We start from the raw sequence: 13,694 nt of genomic DNA, 5'->3' as shown, positions 1-13,694 counted from the left end.
CAGAAAATCTGCCTCTGCTTCCCATCCTTGCCTGGTTAAGGTTTTGTGCATTAGGACAATACCTAGTCTTCCTTTCTTTTATTTCTGGTAAACTCCAGTGTAGCCAATGAAAATTGAACCAACGCCTCCACTCCATGAAATTGTGTAAAATCCAGAATAACGCTGTCATGTGAAGTGCCCATATCCTTCTTTAGTTGGTTTTTTTTTGGGGGGAGGGGTTGTAAATGACACATCCCTTTTTAAAATATAAGTTCTGATACTACATATCTTCCCATCAGAGTGGCGAAAAGAATTTGTAGAACCTTACCTGATTCCTTGATGAGGAAGACTTATTGCCCTTTAAAGCAACTTACCAAAATATCCAGGGAACAAGGGCTATGCTCTATAGGAATTGACAGCAAAGGACACGACACATATTGAGTGTGTGACTAAAATGTATGTCGCAGACTAAAAGTATGTCACAAGTGCAATGAACGAATGCAGCTCTGTTTTCTCAACATAAGATTAGGCCTGGCCAACACTGGAGGCTTTATAATCCTTGGCTGGGGGAAGCAATAGAAATAGTGATAAACATTTCACTCTCCTGTAAAACATTCTTGAATTACATAGTGGCTGAAGTAGTGGTGAATATGGTGGCTTTACTTGGCCTGCATTTTCATTACGACATTCTTAGTTCGCTGTATATTTTAGTTGTGCTTTTGAAATTTTCTTAACCCTACTTATAGATTAGCTTAATTAATGAACCAGCTAAATTGCACTTTCATGGCCTGGGGAAATGGTCCTTCCAAAAGAGCTTGCCTTTCATCTGAAGCAGCAGCATCTATGCTGGAAGAGATGAGTCAATTGCCATATTTTTTTTTTTTCGCCCTCAGTAGCTTTGGGTGTTATAGCTCATAAAAAGTACCTTCATATTTTGCTTCACTAGCTTAAGGTGCTGTGTGAATTCAACTTATAAATAAGTAATGTAGTCCTTGTTTTGTGATTGAAATGAGGGGCAGGTTTAGTTGACCCTTTTGATTTCCAGCCCCTAGTGGTATGGATGATATTCATAACCCTTTTCAGCTTCATCCTGCTTATACTCTTTGAAGTAAACTATAATGTGTTGACATCCATGACCTGTTCTTTGCTAGCAGTTCTTCGGCTCTAATGGACTTTGCTTATTCACAGAGGATGGCACCTCTCTTGAACTCTGTCTCATTTCATTTCTTTTCTTTCCAGACATCTCTTAGTTTCTCCCCAGCATGCTTCCAAATAGTTTTTGAACACTTTAGCTCTCTAAAGTAGGAGACATTCTCAGTACTAAGTTCAGCTTGAAGTGTGGTTTACATACTACGTTTTTACTTCCAAAGCATTATAGTTTTGAATGTTTTGCACCTATCTCAATTTTTGTTATATTTGGTATATTATTTTCTAAAAAGGGATTCATCTGTATGCATAAATAAGATGTAATTTTATAAAATGGCCTATTACAGAAACTGTTTTCTTCCTATTATTGAAATTCATTTCTGACTTTCATATAGATTATTCATATTGACTATTTTAAAACAATTATGAGAATGTAATCCATATAATGGTGTCACAATAAAGTAGTATCAATGATCATTCTAAGTCAATAACACGATTCTCTTTATAGTGGATAACACACTGGTTCATGGATAAATAGTTTTTTTTTTTAATGAGTGAGTATGAACACCAATAAAAAATTAATTTATTATTTAAATAAATAAGTAAATGAGTAAATATATGCTCATATTTTTTCTCTGACCTTTTATGTTTCTCAAATGTGCTAAGTGTGCAAAAAATTTGTGTATGAGTATGCAGTATGAACAATATGAAGCTTTTGAATCTATGAATTACATATTTATATAAAAGAGTAAATATTCCCATACTTTTATGCCTCTCGTTTAGTGGAAATGCATTGATTGTGCTGAATATCATTTTTCACTTTTTAGTAAGCTTCTAGAATTTTTATTGGTAGTTTTTTTTTTTTTTTTTGGTTAAAGAAATTTTCAGTAGCTTACCATACAAATATCACTAGTTCAATTTGCATGTCTAGCAAATGGTCAGAATAATAAAAAGATACCTATTTCCACCAGTACTCTAATACCAGCATGGTGCCATTCTATTCAAACCCAGTCTTCCTTTTTCTACATTGGAGGAGCCTTTTGCTACTTAGAGACAGGTGTGGCACCATGTTGATTTGTGTGTTACAGTTCTCTTTAATCTAGACTTACTTCAAAATTATTTTCCTTATGAGCTGTTTCGTGATGGAACAATAATTTGCCTTGCTTTGTCCTTAATTCTGCATGACCTTTTCCTCTTTTCAAGCTAGTATGCTAATAAGTGTTGCTATATAAGAGGAAGATTTCTATTCTAAGAAGGGTAAATCTGTTAAACTGCACAAAGAAATATACTTGAGAACATAGGTCAGCATGATTTCAACAAATTGCCGGGTACTGTTGGGGCAAAGTTCCTTGTCCTTTCATACCTTAAGGATGAGGTGATATTGGAGAGTCAGATTCTAATGCCCAGAATGCATAGACTATATTAGAATCCTGTTTCTAATAAATGCCTGTGTGAGAACAACAATAACAAGAGCATTTATCGACCTTTTTTACGAGGCCATTCTCTTAATTGTTTCACGCATTTGATAGAACGCTTAGGCATAAACCAACTCTCAGCCACACTTGTGTTTTGTGAAGGTTATTTGATTACCACGGGCGTGTGCCCCCACCCCCCCGTGCAGTGATTCCACTGAAGCGTCCCAGAGTGGCTGTCACAACGACTCGCAGGGGAAAAGGAGTCTTTTCCATGAAAGGGGGATCGAGATCTACCGTCAGTGGGTCATCTTCATCAGGCTCTAAGTGTAAGTACTCTTCCTTACTTGATTTCTGTTTAAGAAGGGAGGGGCTGCCTGTCATTGTGCAAATGCCTATATTCAATAAGTTAACAATTTTGGAGTTTCCATTATGTACAAAGTATTAGAGAAATATAAAATGGTTAAGGAAGGGACTCAACCTTTCCTCATAGTGGGACACACACAAGCATGACTAATAAAAGGACCAATTACAAAACTTTTATCAGAGCAAGTAACATGCTTCTTGGCCCACCTGGCTTGTAACATGTTTAAGTTGTGAAATACAACATGTTGCTTTTAGGGAAGAAAAAAAAAAATCACTTCCAAAGAGAGTGCACATACAATCTTTTCAAGGAAATAGTGTGCAAAATTAGTGCATACTTTGACTATTTGAGCACTGAGATAATTAAGATAGGCAAATGACATAATAGAGATGTGAAAAATGTGACTTCCCATACTACTCTAAATCACTCTTGGTTATGTGTCTGAAAGTATATATTATGCCATAAAAATAAAATATTAACGTCACTTCACATTAAAGTAGAGATATAAACTTTCCAACTAAAGACATCGCTAAATTTTTAGAGAGAGGGATTCAGAAAAACTAATTTATTAGAATATCATCCATTAGGAAAAGAAAATTTTCTCGCATTCTTTGAGATTACTTTGCAGCAGAGAAGAGACAGACAATAAGGAAATACGTTAGAATATGAGATGTTACACAGTAGATCATCCCTATATCAAAGAATAAATAAAGCAAAAGAGAAAGTTTCATAGGATGGTATATAGCTTACCTCTCTCTGATGAAAGTAGCATTAGAACAGAGACTTGATGGAAGGAGGGAAGTGAGAGAGTGAGCCTGAAGCTCTCAGGGACAGAACATTCTGGGAGGGGAATGGTCAGTGCTGAGACCTTAGGTTAATAGTCAAGGACCAACCAGGAAGCCAGTGTGGCTGAAGCAGAGGAAGGGAGGGAAGATGTAGCTGGAAATAAGGTCAAAGAGTAGAGGGAGAGCAAGTTCCAGAGTAGCCAATTGGGCAGGCCGTTGTAGGGACTTTACGGTTACTCTGCATCCCCCTTTTAAGACCAACGAGGCAAACTATTATCCCAATTTTAAATTGGTGAGTAAACACAGATAAGGTCACCTAGCCAAGACTAGAACCCATGTCTCTTTATTTTCATCCCCACATGCTATCTACAATAGAACATTACCTTAGTACCATAAGAAATACTAGGAAAGAACACTATTACAATATTTTGATTTCACATAAGAATGTGCCAAAACATAGTTGCCAAAAGCACTGATGCTTCTGGTAAATGACCCAAGTTTGGTTTGCTCAGAATTTGACTTAGCCAAATAGCAAATTAAATTGATTTACAGTTCCCTGTGTACTTATTTATCCATTTATCTATCTATTCTGTGGATAAATATGAATTCCCTTTTTGAGTCTTAGTAATAAAAGAAAATTACTTTCTGCAGCAATCTCTGAAGAGTCTCATATGCTCTCAGATTATTGTCAAAAGCAAAGAAAGTTCTTGAATTTGGTTCTTGCTGTGAAAAATTGAACACTGAATTGCCTGCTAGTTTTAGAGAAGACTTTTTTACCATGGCGATACTAACTTAATTTCAAATGGAAATATCTTAAGCATCTGTGGTCTTTGCCCTGTCGTCCCCGTTAAAACAATGTTTGAAAATGGGAGCTTTATTGGCACTTTGACCATGGAAGTTCTATATTGTATAAGAGTATTCTGGGCTTTGTAGAACTTTAGCATTCTTCACCCCCAAACCCTAAATGTCAGTAGCATTCCTCGGTCTTTGTAACAACTGTACATAGTGTTGTACATTTCTAAATCTTCCCATAGGAGATAGTACCACCTCATTACGAACCACTGGTCGGTGGCCATTCTGGGGCAAGTGCAACTGAGTAGGACTCAGCCATGTGACAGTCATATACTACGCTATTGCAGAGAAAAGTAGTACTCTCTAGAAGTTATTTGAAAGTAAATATCTTTTACTATTTAAAACAAAACAATGGTTACATTGCTTGGGCCCTTTTATTTTTTGATTTCTAATTTTCTCGGATCATGGAGAGAGAATAGGGACTATAAAAAAATCTTTTTTTGAGGATATTATTGAGGGTTTCTTTTGGCTCCATAATAATCAGATTTTCTAAATGAAAAACAGAATACATTTTCTGCTTTTCATAGAGAACAGAGTATGTGTTTTACCTTGTTGGTTGTATTACACAGTCCTCTGTCAACTTGCTCTTTTGTGGAAAATTATGCCAAATTCTGAAAGTGATTACCTAAAAATCCTCTACAACGATAGTGACTTTATAAAGTTTTTCTTTTCTTGAGGTTTGGTTATATATCCCACGTGGCTTGAATAGTTTTTATACAGTGTTTTATATTAATAATAGGGGAAAGAATAATAGCAGACACTCTTGGTGTTTACTCTATGACAGCTATTATTTCAATCATGCATTAATATATGTCTTCATTTATAGATATTAATTCATTTTATAATATTTTACATATATAAATTCATTTATTCCTTATAACTACCCTATAAATGAAGTGTTATTATAATTCTCATTTTATAGATATGGAAAATGAGGCAAAGAAAAGTTAAGTAGTATCTCTAAAGTCACAGAGCCATTCAATAACAGAGCGAGGAACTGTAGCCAGGTTCTAGAGCATCTGGTTCCAGAGTATAAACTCCTGAGTCTGTGGCCTTTTCAATACTGACTGTAACCTTTTGGAGAATTGTAATTTTTACATTTATATAATATCCCATTTGCTATTTTTAACTTTGACTTCTGCTGTGTCTAATACTTTGTTCCTTTACTGATAAGCCTTTCTGTTGGTTCACATTTCCCTCATATATCCATTTGCTCTTTGATCTTTTTATATGTGTTAGTTTCCCAGGGCAGATATAATAAATTATCATGAACTGAGTGGTTTAAAACTCAGGTATTTGGAGCCTAGGAGTCCAAAATCAAAGTGTCGGCAGAACTGTGCACTGTCTCTGGAAATTCTAGAGGACAAATCTGTTCCATTCCTTTCTCTTAGTTTCTGGTCTGCTGGGTGTCCTTGGCACTCCTTGGTTTGCAAACACCACCATTTCAATCTCTGCTTAGAGTGTCTTTAGGTGCTTTTCTCTCAGTCTTTGTGTCTGTGTCTTTTCTCTTCTTAAAAGGACTCTAGTTACATTGGATTGGGGCTTACCTTGAATGACTTCATCTTGAATATATCTGCAGAGATTTATTTCCAAATAAGGTCACATTCACTAGTACTTCAACAAATCTTTTAGGTGAACATATTTCAACCCATAACCCTGTCATTTTATTTATTTATTTATTTATTTATTTATTTATTTATTTATTTATTTATTAATTTATGAGGGAGGGAGAGAGGGAGAGAGAGAGAAGGGGGAGGGGTAGAAGGAGAGAGAGAAAGAGACAGAATCTTAAGCAGGCTCCACACCCAGCACAGAGCCCAACATGGGGCTTGATGTCATGACCCTGAGATCATGACTGAGCTGAAATCAAGAGTCAGATGCTCAGCCAACTGCACCACTCAGGTATCCCACAGTGTCACTTTATTTTTGTCTATTTCCTGAAAACAACATATATCTGGATTTTGTTTTTGAAAGCAATAAGAAACTCTGTGTTTTTTGTAGGGAAATTTGATTATTTTACATTTAATGGCTAATATATTGGATTATATTCCTTCCGTCCTTATTTCAAGTATATAATTTATTGTTTTCTCTTTTTTACTTTTCCTTATGCTTGCTTAATTAATTTTTTTTTAATTCCTATCTCTTCTGCCGTAACTGCCTTAATTTGGATATGCTACTAGGCCTCTCTATTTCATGGGTGATTATATTAACGTATTAAACAGTTACAGATAAATCTATACTTACCTATTAATCTCTTACAATCAAAAACTAGCTATTCTCTCATCCAAGACATGAACTTTTGAAAGCTTTTACTTTATCCCTGTCTCTACATCAGCCACCTTACCTCTATACCCCTTGCCACACCAAAAAGTTCAGGTTTTATACATGAATATTAGAGTTTTAGTTCCGGGCTTCTGTTACATATTTATATTTTATACATATTTTCTTTTCAAATATTCTGTACCTATTGCTTATTTGCCAACTCCCAGTATCTATCGTTATTATTATCCAATAGGACTCAATCTAAAATTTTATAAAACTTATTATTTACATATATTCTTCCTTAATTCATAGTTTTTATGTTGCTTCTTAAATAATTTTCTTGGGTAAATTAATTACATAATTTCTGAACCTATACATGTCCAAAAGAGTCTTTATGTTTCCCTCATATATGCATATTTTGGCTGGATCTAGAATTTTTGAATTATGTTTCTTTTCTCCCTAATATCCTTAGTACATTATTTCAACATTTTAAAATATTCTAATATCACATTACTTCCAGTGATTAACCCATAGAAAATTGAAAATATCATAAGTAGAAACCTACTGATCATAGCTTAGCCTAGCTTACCTTAAATGTGCTTAGAACACTTACATTAGCCTATAGTTGGGCAAAATCATCTAACACGAGGCCTGTTTATAATCAAGTGTTGAAAATCTCATGTAATTTAGTATTCATTAAATAGTAATTTAATTCAATTTAAAAAATAATTTAGTGAATATTAAATTATATGAGTATAAGTAAAAACAGAATGATTGTATGGGTACAGAATAGTTGTAAGTATATCAGTTGTTTACCCTCATGAAAACATGGCCAACTGGGGGCTCTGGTTGACTGTCATTGTCCTTCATCAGGAGAGAGTATCATACTGCATATTACTACCTCTGGAAAAGACCAAAATTCAAAGTACAGTTTCTACTAAATGTATGTAGCTTTTGCACCATCATAAAATTTAAAAATCATAAGTGGAGCTATCATAAATCGGGTGTTTTTGTTTAAGGGTCATCGTGGCATTTTAATTAACATTTTCTAATATTGGTTTTGCATCTGCGGTATTCACCTATTCTAGTTGTTTGCCTCATTTCTCTCCTACAAAAAGATGTGCTCTCTTAATTGTTTGCTTTCTTGTATAACTCCTCAACATCTGCGCATGTGAAGCTGTTTTTGTCTCTTGGGCAGTGATAAACTAAGAGCCAATAGAATTTTTTATAAAATTGACTGGTAGCTGTCCTGGACCTCTCTTTTGACATGTTGAGAAGGCTTCTTTGTTCTCAGGTGTAAATTGAGATAAGCTGTCTACCCCTAAGAATGCATCTCCCCTCAGGAAATGCCTCTGGAGTCAAAGGGACCTTCAGATTCTCCAAGGATTATATATTGCAAGGTGCTAGGTATAGTTCTGTTCACCCTAAGAGAATTTACTGGAGCCCCTTCCTGCTCTCCCAGCAACCCAGGGATCAGCAACATTGTTCTCTGCCTTCTGGTAGAGGCAAGTAAGTTCTTTTCCAAACCACCTGTGTATTTAGTACCCTCCACATGTACAACTGCTGTGTTCCCATACCTCTACCTCCTTTCAGGAGATATGAGGCCTTAGGTATATATGAATGTTCTTCCAGTTTCCATGTCAGCTGTAATTTATTAATTTTATTTTAGAATTAATTAATATTATTTTTTGGAAGTTGTGTCAGCCACACATAGACTATACTCATGTATCTATCACTCATTAATCTCCAAGTATTGAAAAATCTAATGACTTTCCTTCTTACATTGGAATAAATAAATACTGAAAGGATATTTATAGAAAAGCAAATCTCTAAAGTCAGCTACTTGGAAAAAATAATCCAAACTAGCTTTATTTTGTTTGTTACTGGACTGCATGTAAGATAATAATCTGGGGCACCTCGGTGGCTCAGATGGCTACGCATCTGCCCTCAGCTCGGGTCATGATCCCAGGGTCGTGGGATTGAGCTTCGCATCAGGGTCCCTCCTCAGCAGAGAGCCTGCTTCTCCCTTTTCCTCTGCCTCTCCCCCTGCTTGTGCTCTCTCTAGCTCTCTATTTTTTCTCAAATGAATAAATACAATCTTTTAAAAAAGATAAGAATCTATTTTTTAAGATTTATTTATTTATTTGAGAGAGAGAGAGAGAATGAGAATACACACATGAGCACAAAGAGGAGCAGAGAGAGAGGAAGAGGGAAGGAGAAAAACATCCCAAACGGACTCAGCAGAGCGCGGAGCCCAATTAGGGACTGGATGGGGGGTAGGGGCTCAACTGAGTTCAATTCGGGGTTCAACATGGAACTTGATTTTACAACCCTGAGATCATGACCTGAATGGAAACCAAGAGGGTGACCCTTAACCCACTGAGCCGCCCAAGTGCCTTAGTAAGAATCTATTCTTAAATCCAGTGATGGAACCAATAGTTTAATTTGGTCTTCTCTTCCTGGTTTTGTGTGACAGATGTGATAGTCTTCAGGGAAGACTAAGCGAAGCTAGACTTAATATAAACCAAAGATGTCTTGAAATAAATTTAGTGTTTATTTTCTATCAGCAATCATTTGGAAGTGTGCATTCCAGAGTATGTTTGTTACTCTGGAGAGATGAAGCCAGGATAAATAGTAGAGATATTAGAAAAATTATGGGATGAAAATATTTTGTGAGAACCATCCAGTAAAATAATTATTTGAAATTTACTCTGGATACAGTAATTCTCAAGTTACATTAATTTTAACAAAATTATTAGTGTAGAAAGACTGACAACAGAAAACAAGTATTCTATGTATGTTTCATATCATTTATACTTTCAGAGGCTCAATTCGTAAAAATTAACTGTAGATTAGTTTTGTGTTAGTGAAATATAAATCTAAACAATATTTATATATAATCCACTAGCAACCAAAACTAGAATCACAATTGTACATTTTATAAAATCATATAGGCAGGCTATATTTTATATACACATATATGTGTGTATATATAAATATTCATTATTTAATAGTACTTTTATAATTAGCCTATTGCCTGGGAATAGCAATAATTTTCCAATTTAAATCACAAATGAAAAATTCTAGTGAAATGTAAAATATACTATGTTAATATTGGCTTAAGTGAATGAATATTTACTGAGGTTCATCTTGCTCTTTTATTAATAGTTGTTTCCTAGTATTTAATGACGTGGCAAGTACAGAAGAGGAAATTAATATTATAGCTTGGACCATTTGTCACTTCTTATTTCAGAAATTTAATATGACTAAATTCTGCTGTGGAGAAAAATCATATATATAAAGAAAAAATATATTAACACTATAGTTTGCCAAAGTGGAATACTAAGTGTTTAAGATGGATTTCTCCTTTAAAAAATTAAATTACCGCTAGGTATTTGTCCCTTTGCAAATCAACTTGAACTAAAACTACACAATTGCCCCCCACTTATCTGTAGTTTGGCTTTCCATTTTGTTACTCTTGGCCAACCAGGGTGCAGAAGCAGATGCTCCTCCTTCTGATGATACATCAATAGTAGCCTAACATTACATCATAGCACCTACATCATTGCTCTCACTTCATCTCTCACGTGGGCATTTTGTCTTCTCACATCATCATAAGAAGGATGAGTGCAGTACAATAAGATATTTTCAGAGAGAGAAATCACATTCACATAATTTTATTAAAGAATATTGTTAAAATTGTTTTATTTGTTAACCTCTTACTCTACCTAATTTACAAATTAGGCTTTATCAAAGATATGAATGTAAAAAAATATGAATGTGTATGGAAAAATATAGTAGAATAGGGTTTAGTACTATCTGCAGTTTCAAGCACCCACTGGGGGTCTTGGAAAGTATCTCCCAACTATTGTAATCAATTTGTCCTGTCCCATAGAATCATGAGATAAACGAGATGTGATGTTGCTAATAAGCATTTTGCAAAAGAGTAGACATGAATACTTATGAGCTTTAGGTTATAGTTTTTTAGTGGGAAAATGAATGCCCTCTGAAAAAATATTAAATCCATTTTTAAGTAATTTAAATTCTAATGTCTAACAAGGAAAATCATTTTTAAAAAATATTTTATTTATTTTTTTAAGAGAATACATGCACATGCAAGCAAGAGGGGGGAAGGCAGAGAGACAGGGAGTGAGAATCATAAGCAGACTCCGCACCCAACATGGAGCCTGACCTGGGGCTCGATTTCACAACTCTGAGAGATCATGACCTGAGCCAAAATCAAGAATCAACTACTTAACTGACTGAGCCACCAGACTCCCTATTTTTTTTTTTTTTTTACTAACAAGAAAAATCCTAGTAAATTTTGATGTCTTTGGGGTCCTGTCAATGTACTTTTGATGACTAGGATAGGTGATGGACTAACACAAAAGCCCTGAAATACCTAATAGGAAGTTAAAGACAATTCAACACAATTTAAGAAATAATTGTTAAGAACTTATCCCCAAGACTAAGGAAGTGTTGTGTTGGGATGTTTTTTTACTCCTTCAAAAGCGTGTTACTTAAATATGGAGACAAAGCATCAACCAGAGACAGAATGTTAAATACCCAGCAAAATATCATTAAACATTCCCATCTATCCACTATCTAGGCCAAAATATATATTCTGTTTTTAGGTTTAAGGAAAGAAATTACTGTTGGCCAGAGGATTTAAAGAAAGCTTACTAGAAGATATTGAGTTAGGTTTAGAAGGATAAGTGGATTTGAAAAGATAGAATGAGACAGACTCCTACTTTCCAAGAACAACAGTACCTCGGTGGACATGAGCAGAGGCCTTGCTGTCAGACTGCGTTGGGTGAAACCCGCGTTAGATGACATACTCACTTTCAGCCTCAGGAAAATCCTTTAATCCCTGTACCTCTGTTTTCTCTCTGGAAAATGGAAATAACAATATCATATATGAACTAGGTTGTTGTGGGAATTAAATTACTTATGCTTGTAAAGTCTTAGGCAAGTCTTGTCAGTCAATGTTCAGGAAGGTTTATTATTATTGGTTGTTGTTGTTATTACAGCAGAGTACAGTAGTTAAGGGGATGAGATATGGAATTGCTTTAACTGGAATCCAACAGCGGCTCTGCCATTTACTAGCTGTGTGTTTTGGGGCAAGATGCTTTGTTTGCAGTACCTTGGTTTGGAAATAAGAATGATAATCTTATTGCCTTCTCCATAAAGTTTTTGTGAGGATTGAATGAGCCAACACAGATAAAGCTCTTAGAATGGTGTCTCATGTTCTAAAAGTCTTAATAATAAGCTATCATAGCAATAATAATAATATCAGTATTATTTATTATTATTAATATTACCTAAAGCAAAAAGTTATTGCTGGATGTGTCAGTTAAGAAACAGGATATTATAATTAGGCAGAGCAAAAGATAAAGGTGGGTAACAGGACAATGGAAAATTGTAGGGAATGTTTTTTTTTTTTTTAAAGATTTTATTTATTTATTCATGAGAGACACAGAGAGAGGCAGAGGGAGAAGCAGGGTCCCCACAGGGAGCCTGACGCAGGACTTGATCCCAGAACCCCAGGAGCACGACCTATGCTATGCCCAAGGCAGACGCTCAGCCACTGAGCCACCCAGGTGCCCCTTTAGAGAATATTGAAGGGTTTGAATTTCATCCCCTGCTTGAGGGAAAAGACCCTCAGCAAAGTGCTACCTGACCAAAAAAAATAGTTTAAGAAATCTATATGATGGCTATATTTGTTTGCTAGGGCTCTCACAGTGAAACACCATAATCTGGGTGGCTTAGAGAGCAGAAATCAATTTTCTCACAGTTTGGGTTCTGGAAGTTGGAAATCAAGTTGTGTGTGTTTCTTCAGGGGCTTTAAGGGCAGGTGCTACATGAGCCCTCTCGCCCTGGCTTGTAGATGGCCATCTTTTCTCTGTCTTCCCATCATCTTCCTTCTGTGTGTGTGTGTGTGTGTGTGTCCGAATTTCCTTCTCTAAGTACACTAGTCATATTGGAGTAGAGAATATTGGATCTAGTGACCTTGTTTTAACTTGATTACCTCTTCAAAGGCCCCATCCACAAATACAGTTTCATTCTGATGCATCAGGAGTTAGGACTCCAACATATAAATACTGCAGGGCATAGAATTCAACCCAAAATATGGATATAATATGCATATGAAACCTAAACAAAGTATGGAGATCTTGGCATATCCTTTAACGATTTCTTATTTTAAGAGCCAAATTTTTGGATATTACTTAGTTCAGTAATTAATTTAGGAGAGAGTCAGGCCCATTTAGCTCATCTTGGTAAACACAACTGAATTTCTCGGATGCACATGGCTTTACTGTCTGAACACTGACTAGCACTTTGTATAAACAGAGTAATAAATCCCTGTTAACATCACAACCTAATATTTAGATACAAAACAGCCCAACCAAAATAATTATAATGTATTTATCATAAATAAATACATTTGTGAGCATCTTTTCTTGGCTTGTTTCACTAGATATTAAAGTGGCTCATTAATATAACCAGAAAAAAAGTCCAATAGCAAAATATTTGATAAAATCCTAATACCAATATAGCGTGTGAGCATTTGAGATCGTTTTCTCAGTTCTTCTATACAAGTTATGTTTTTCTTTGTGCTCCTCTAAAAGTTCCAGAAAGGATCTAATCTTTCCACTGTGGGATTATAAAAGTTTGTGAGCGTTAAATCCTATCAAAAAAATCTTAATAACAATTTTTACCTCTGCTGCTTCTGCTGCTGCTTTTCCCTAGATCATGTGCTGACAAGCAGAGCTTTGACCACTTGGGGTCTCTTGACTAGTTTTTTTTTTTTTTTTTTTTGGCTCTTTGCTCTTCCCCAATCTCATTAATTCCATGCCAAATTGCAGGATTATTCAAAATGAAATACTTTGTCAA

At 35.2% G+C, this 13,694-nt stretch overlaps 1 protein-coding gene across 18 annotated transcripts in view; it reads left to right on the top strand.

The window, feature by feature from the left end:
• Positions 1-13,694, top strand: part of RALYL (RALY RNA binding protein like) — a 708,475-nt gene that overhangs the window by 629,509 nt on the left and 65,272 nt on the right. For all 18 annotated transcript variants that reach the window (XR_012019940.1, XM_072804062.1, XM_072804061.1 and 15 more), the window contains one exon: positions 2,703-2,866. Coding sequence is in view for 17 of the 18 variants with exons in the window: in XM_072804062.1 (XP_072660163.1) it covers positions 2,703-2,866 (164 nt within the window). In the remaining variant the exon portion in view is untranslated. The remainder of the gene's footprint in view (positions 1-2,702; positions 2,867-13,694) is intronic.

This window comes from Canis lupus, chromosome 28, assembly GCF_048164855.1.
Source record: "Canis lupus baileyi chromosome 28, mCanLup2.hap1, whole genome shotgun sequence".
Classification (NCBI taxonomy): domain Eukaryota; kingdom Metazoa; phylum Chordata; class Mammalia; order Carnivora; family Canidae; genus Canis; species Canis lupus.
Note: the sequence above shows the minus strand (reverse complement) of the source record. Positions and strands in the feature narration are given on the sequence as shown.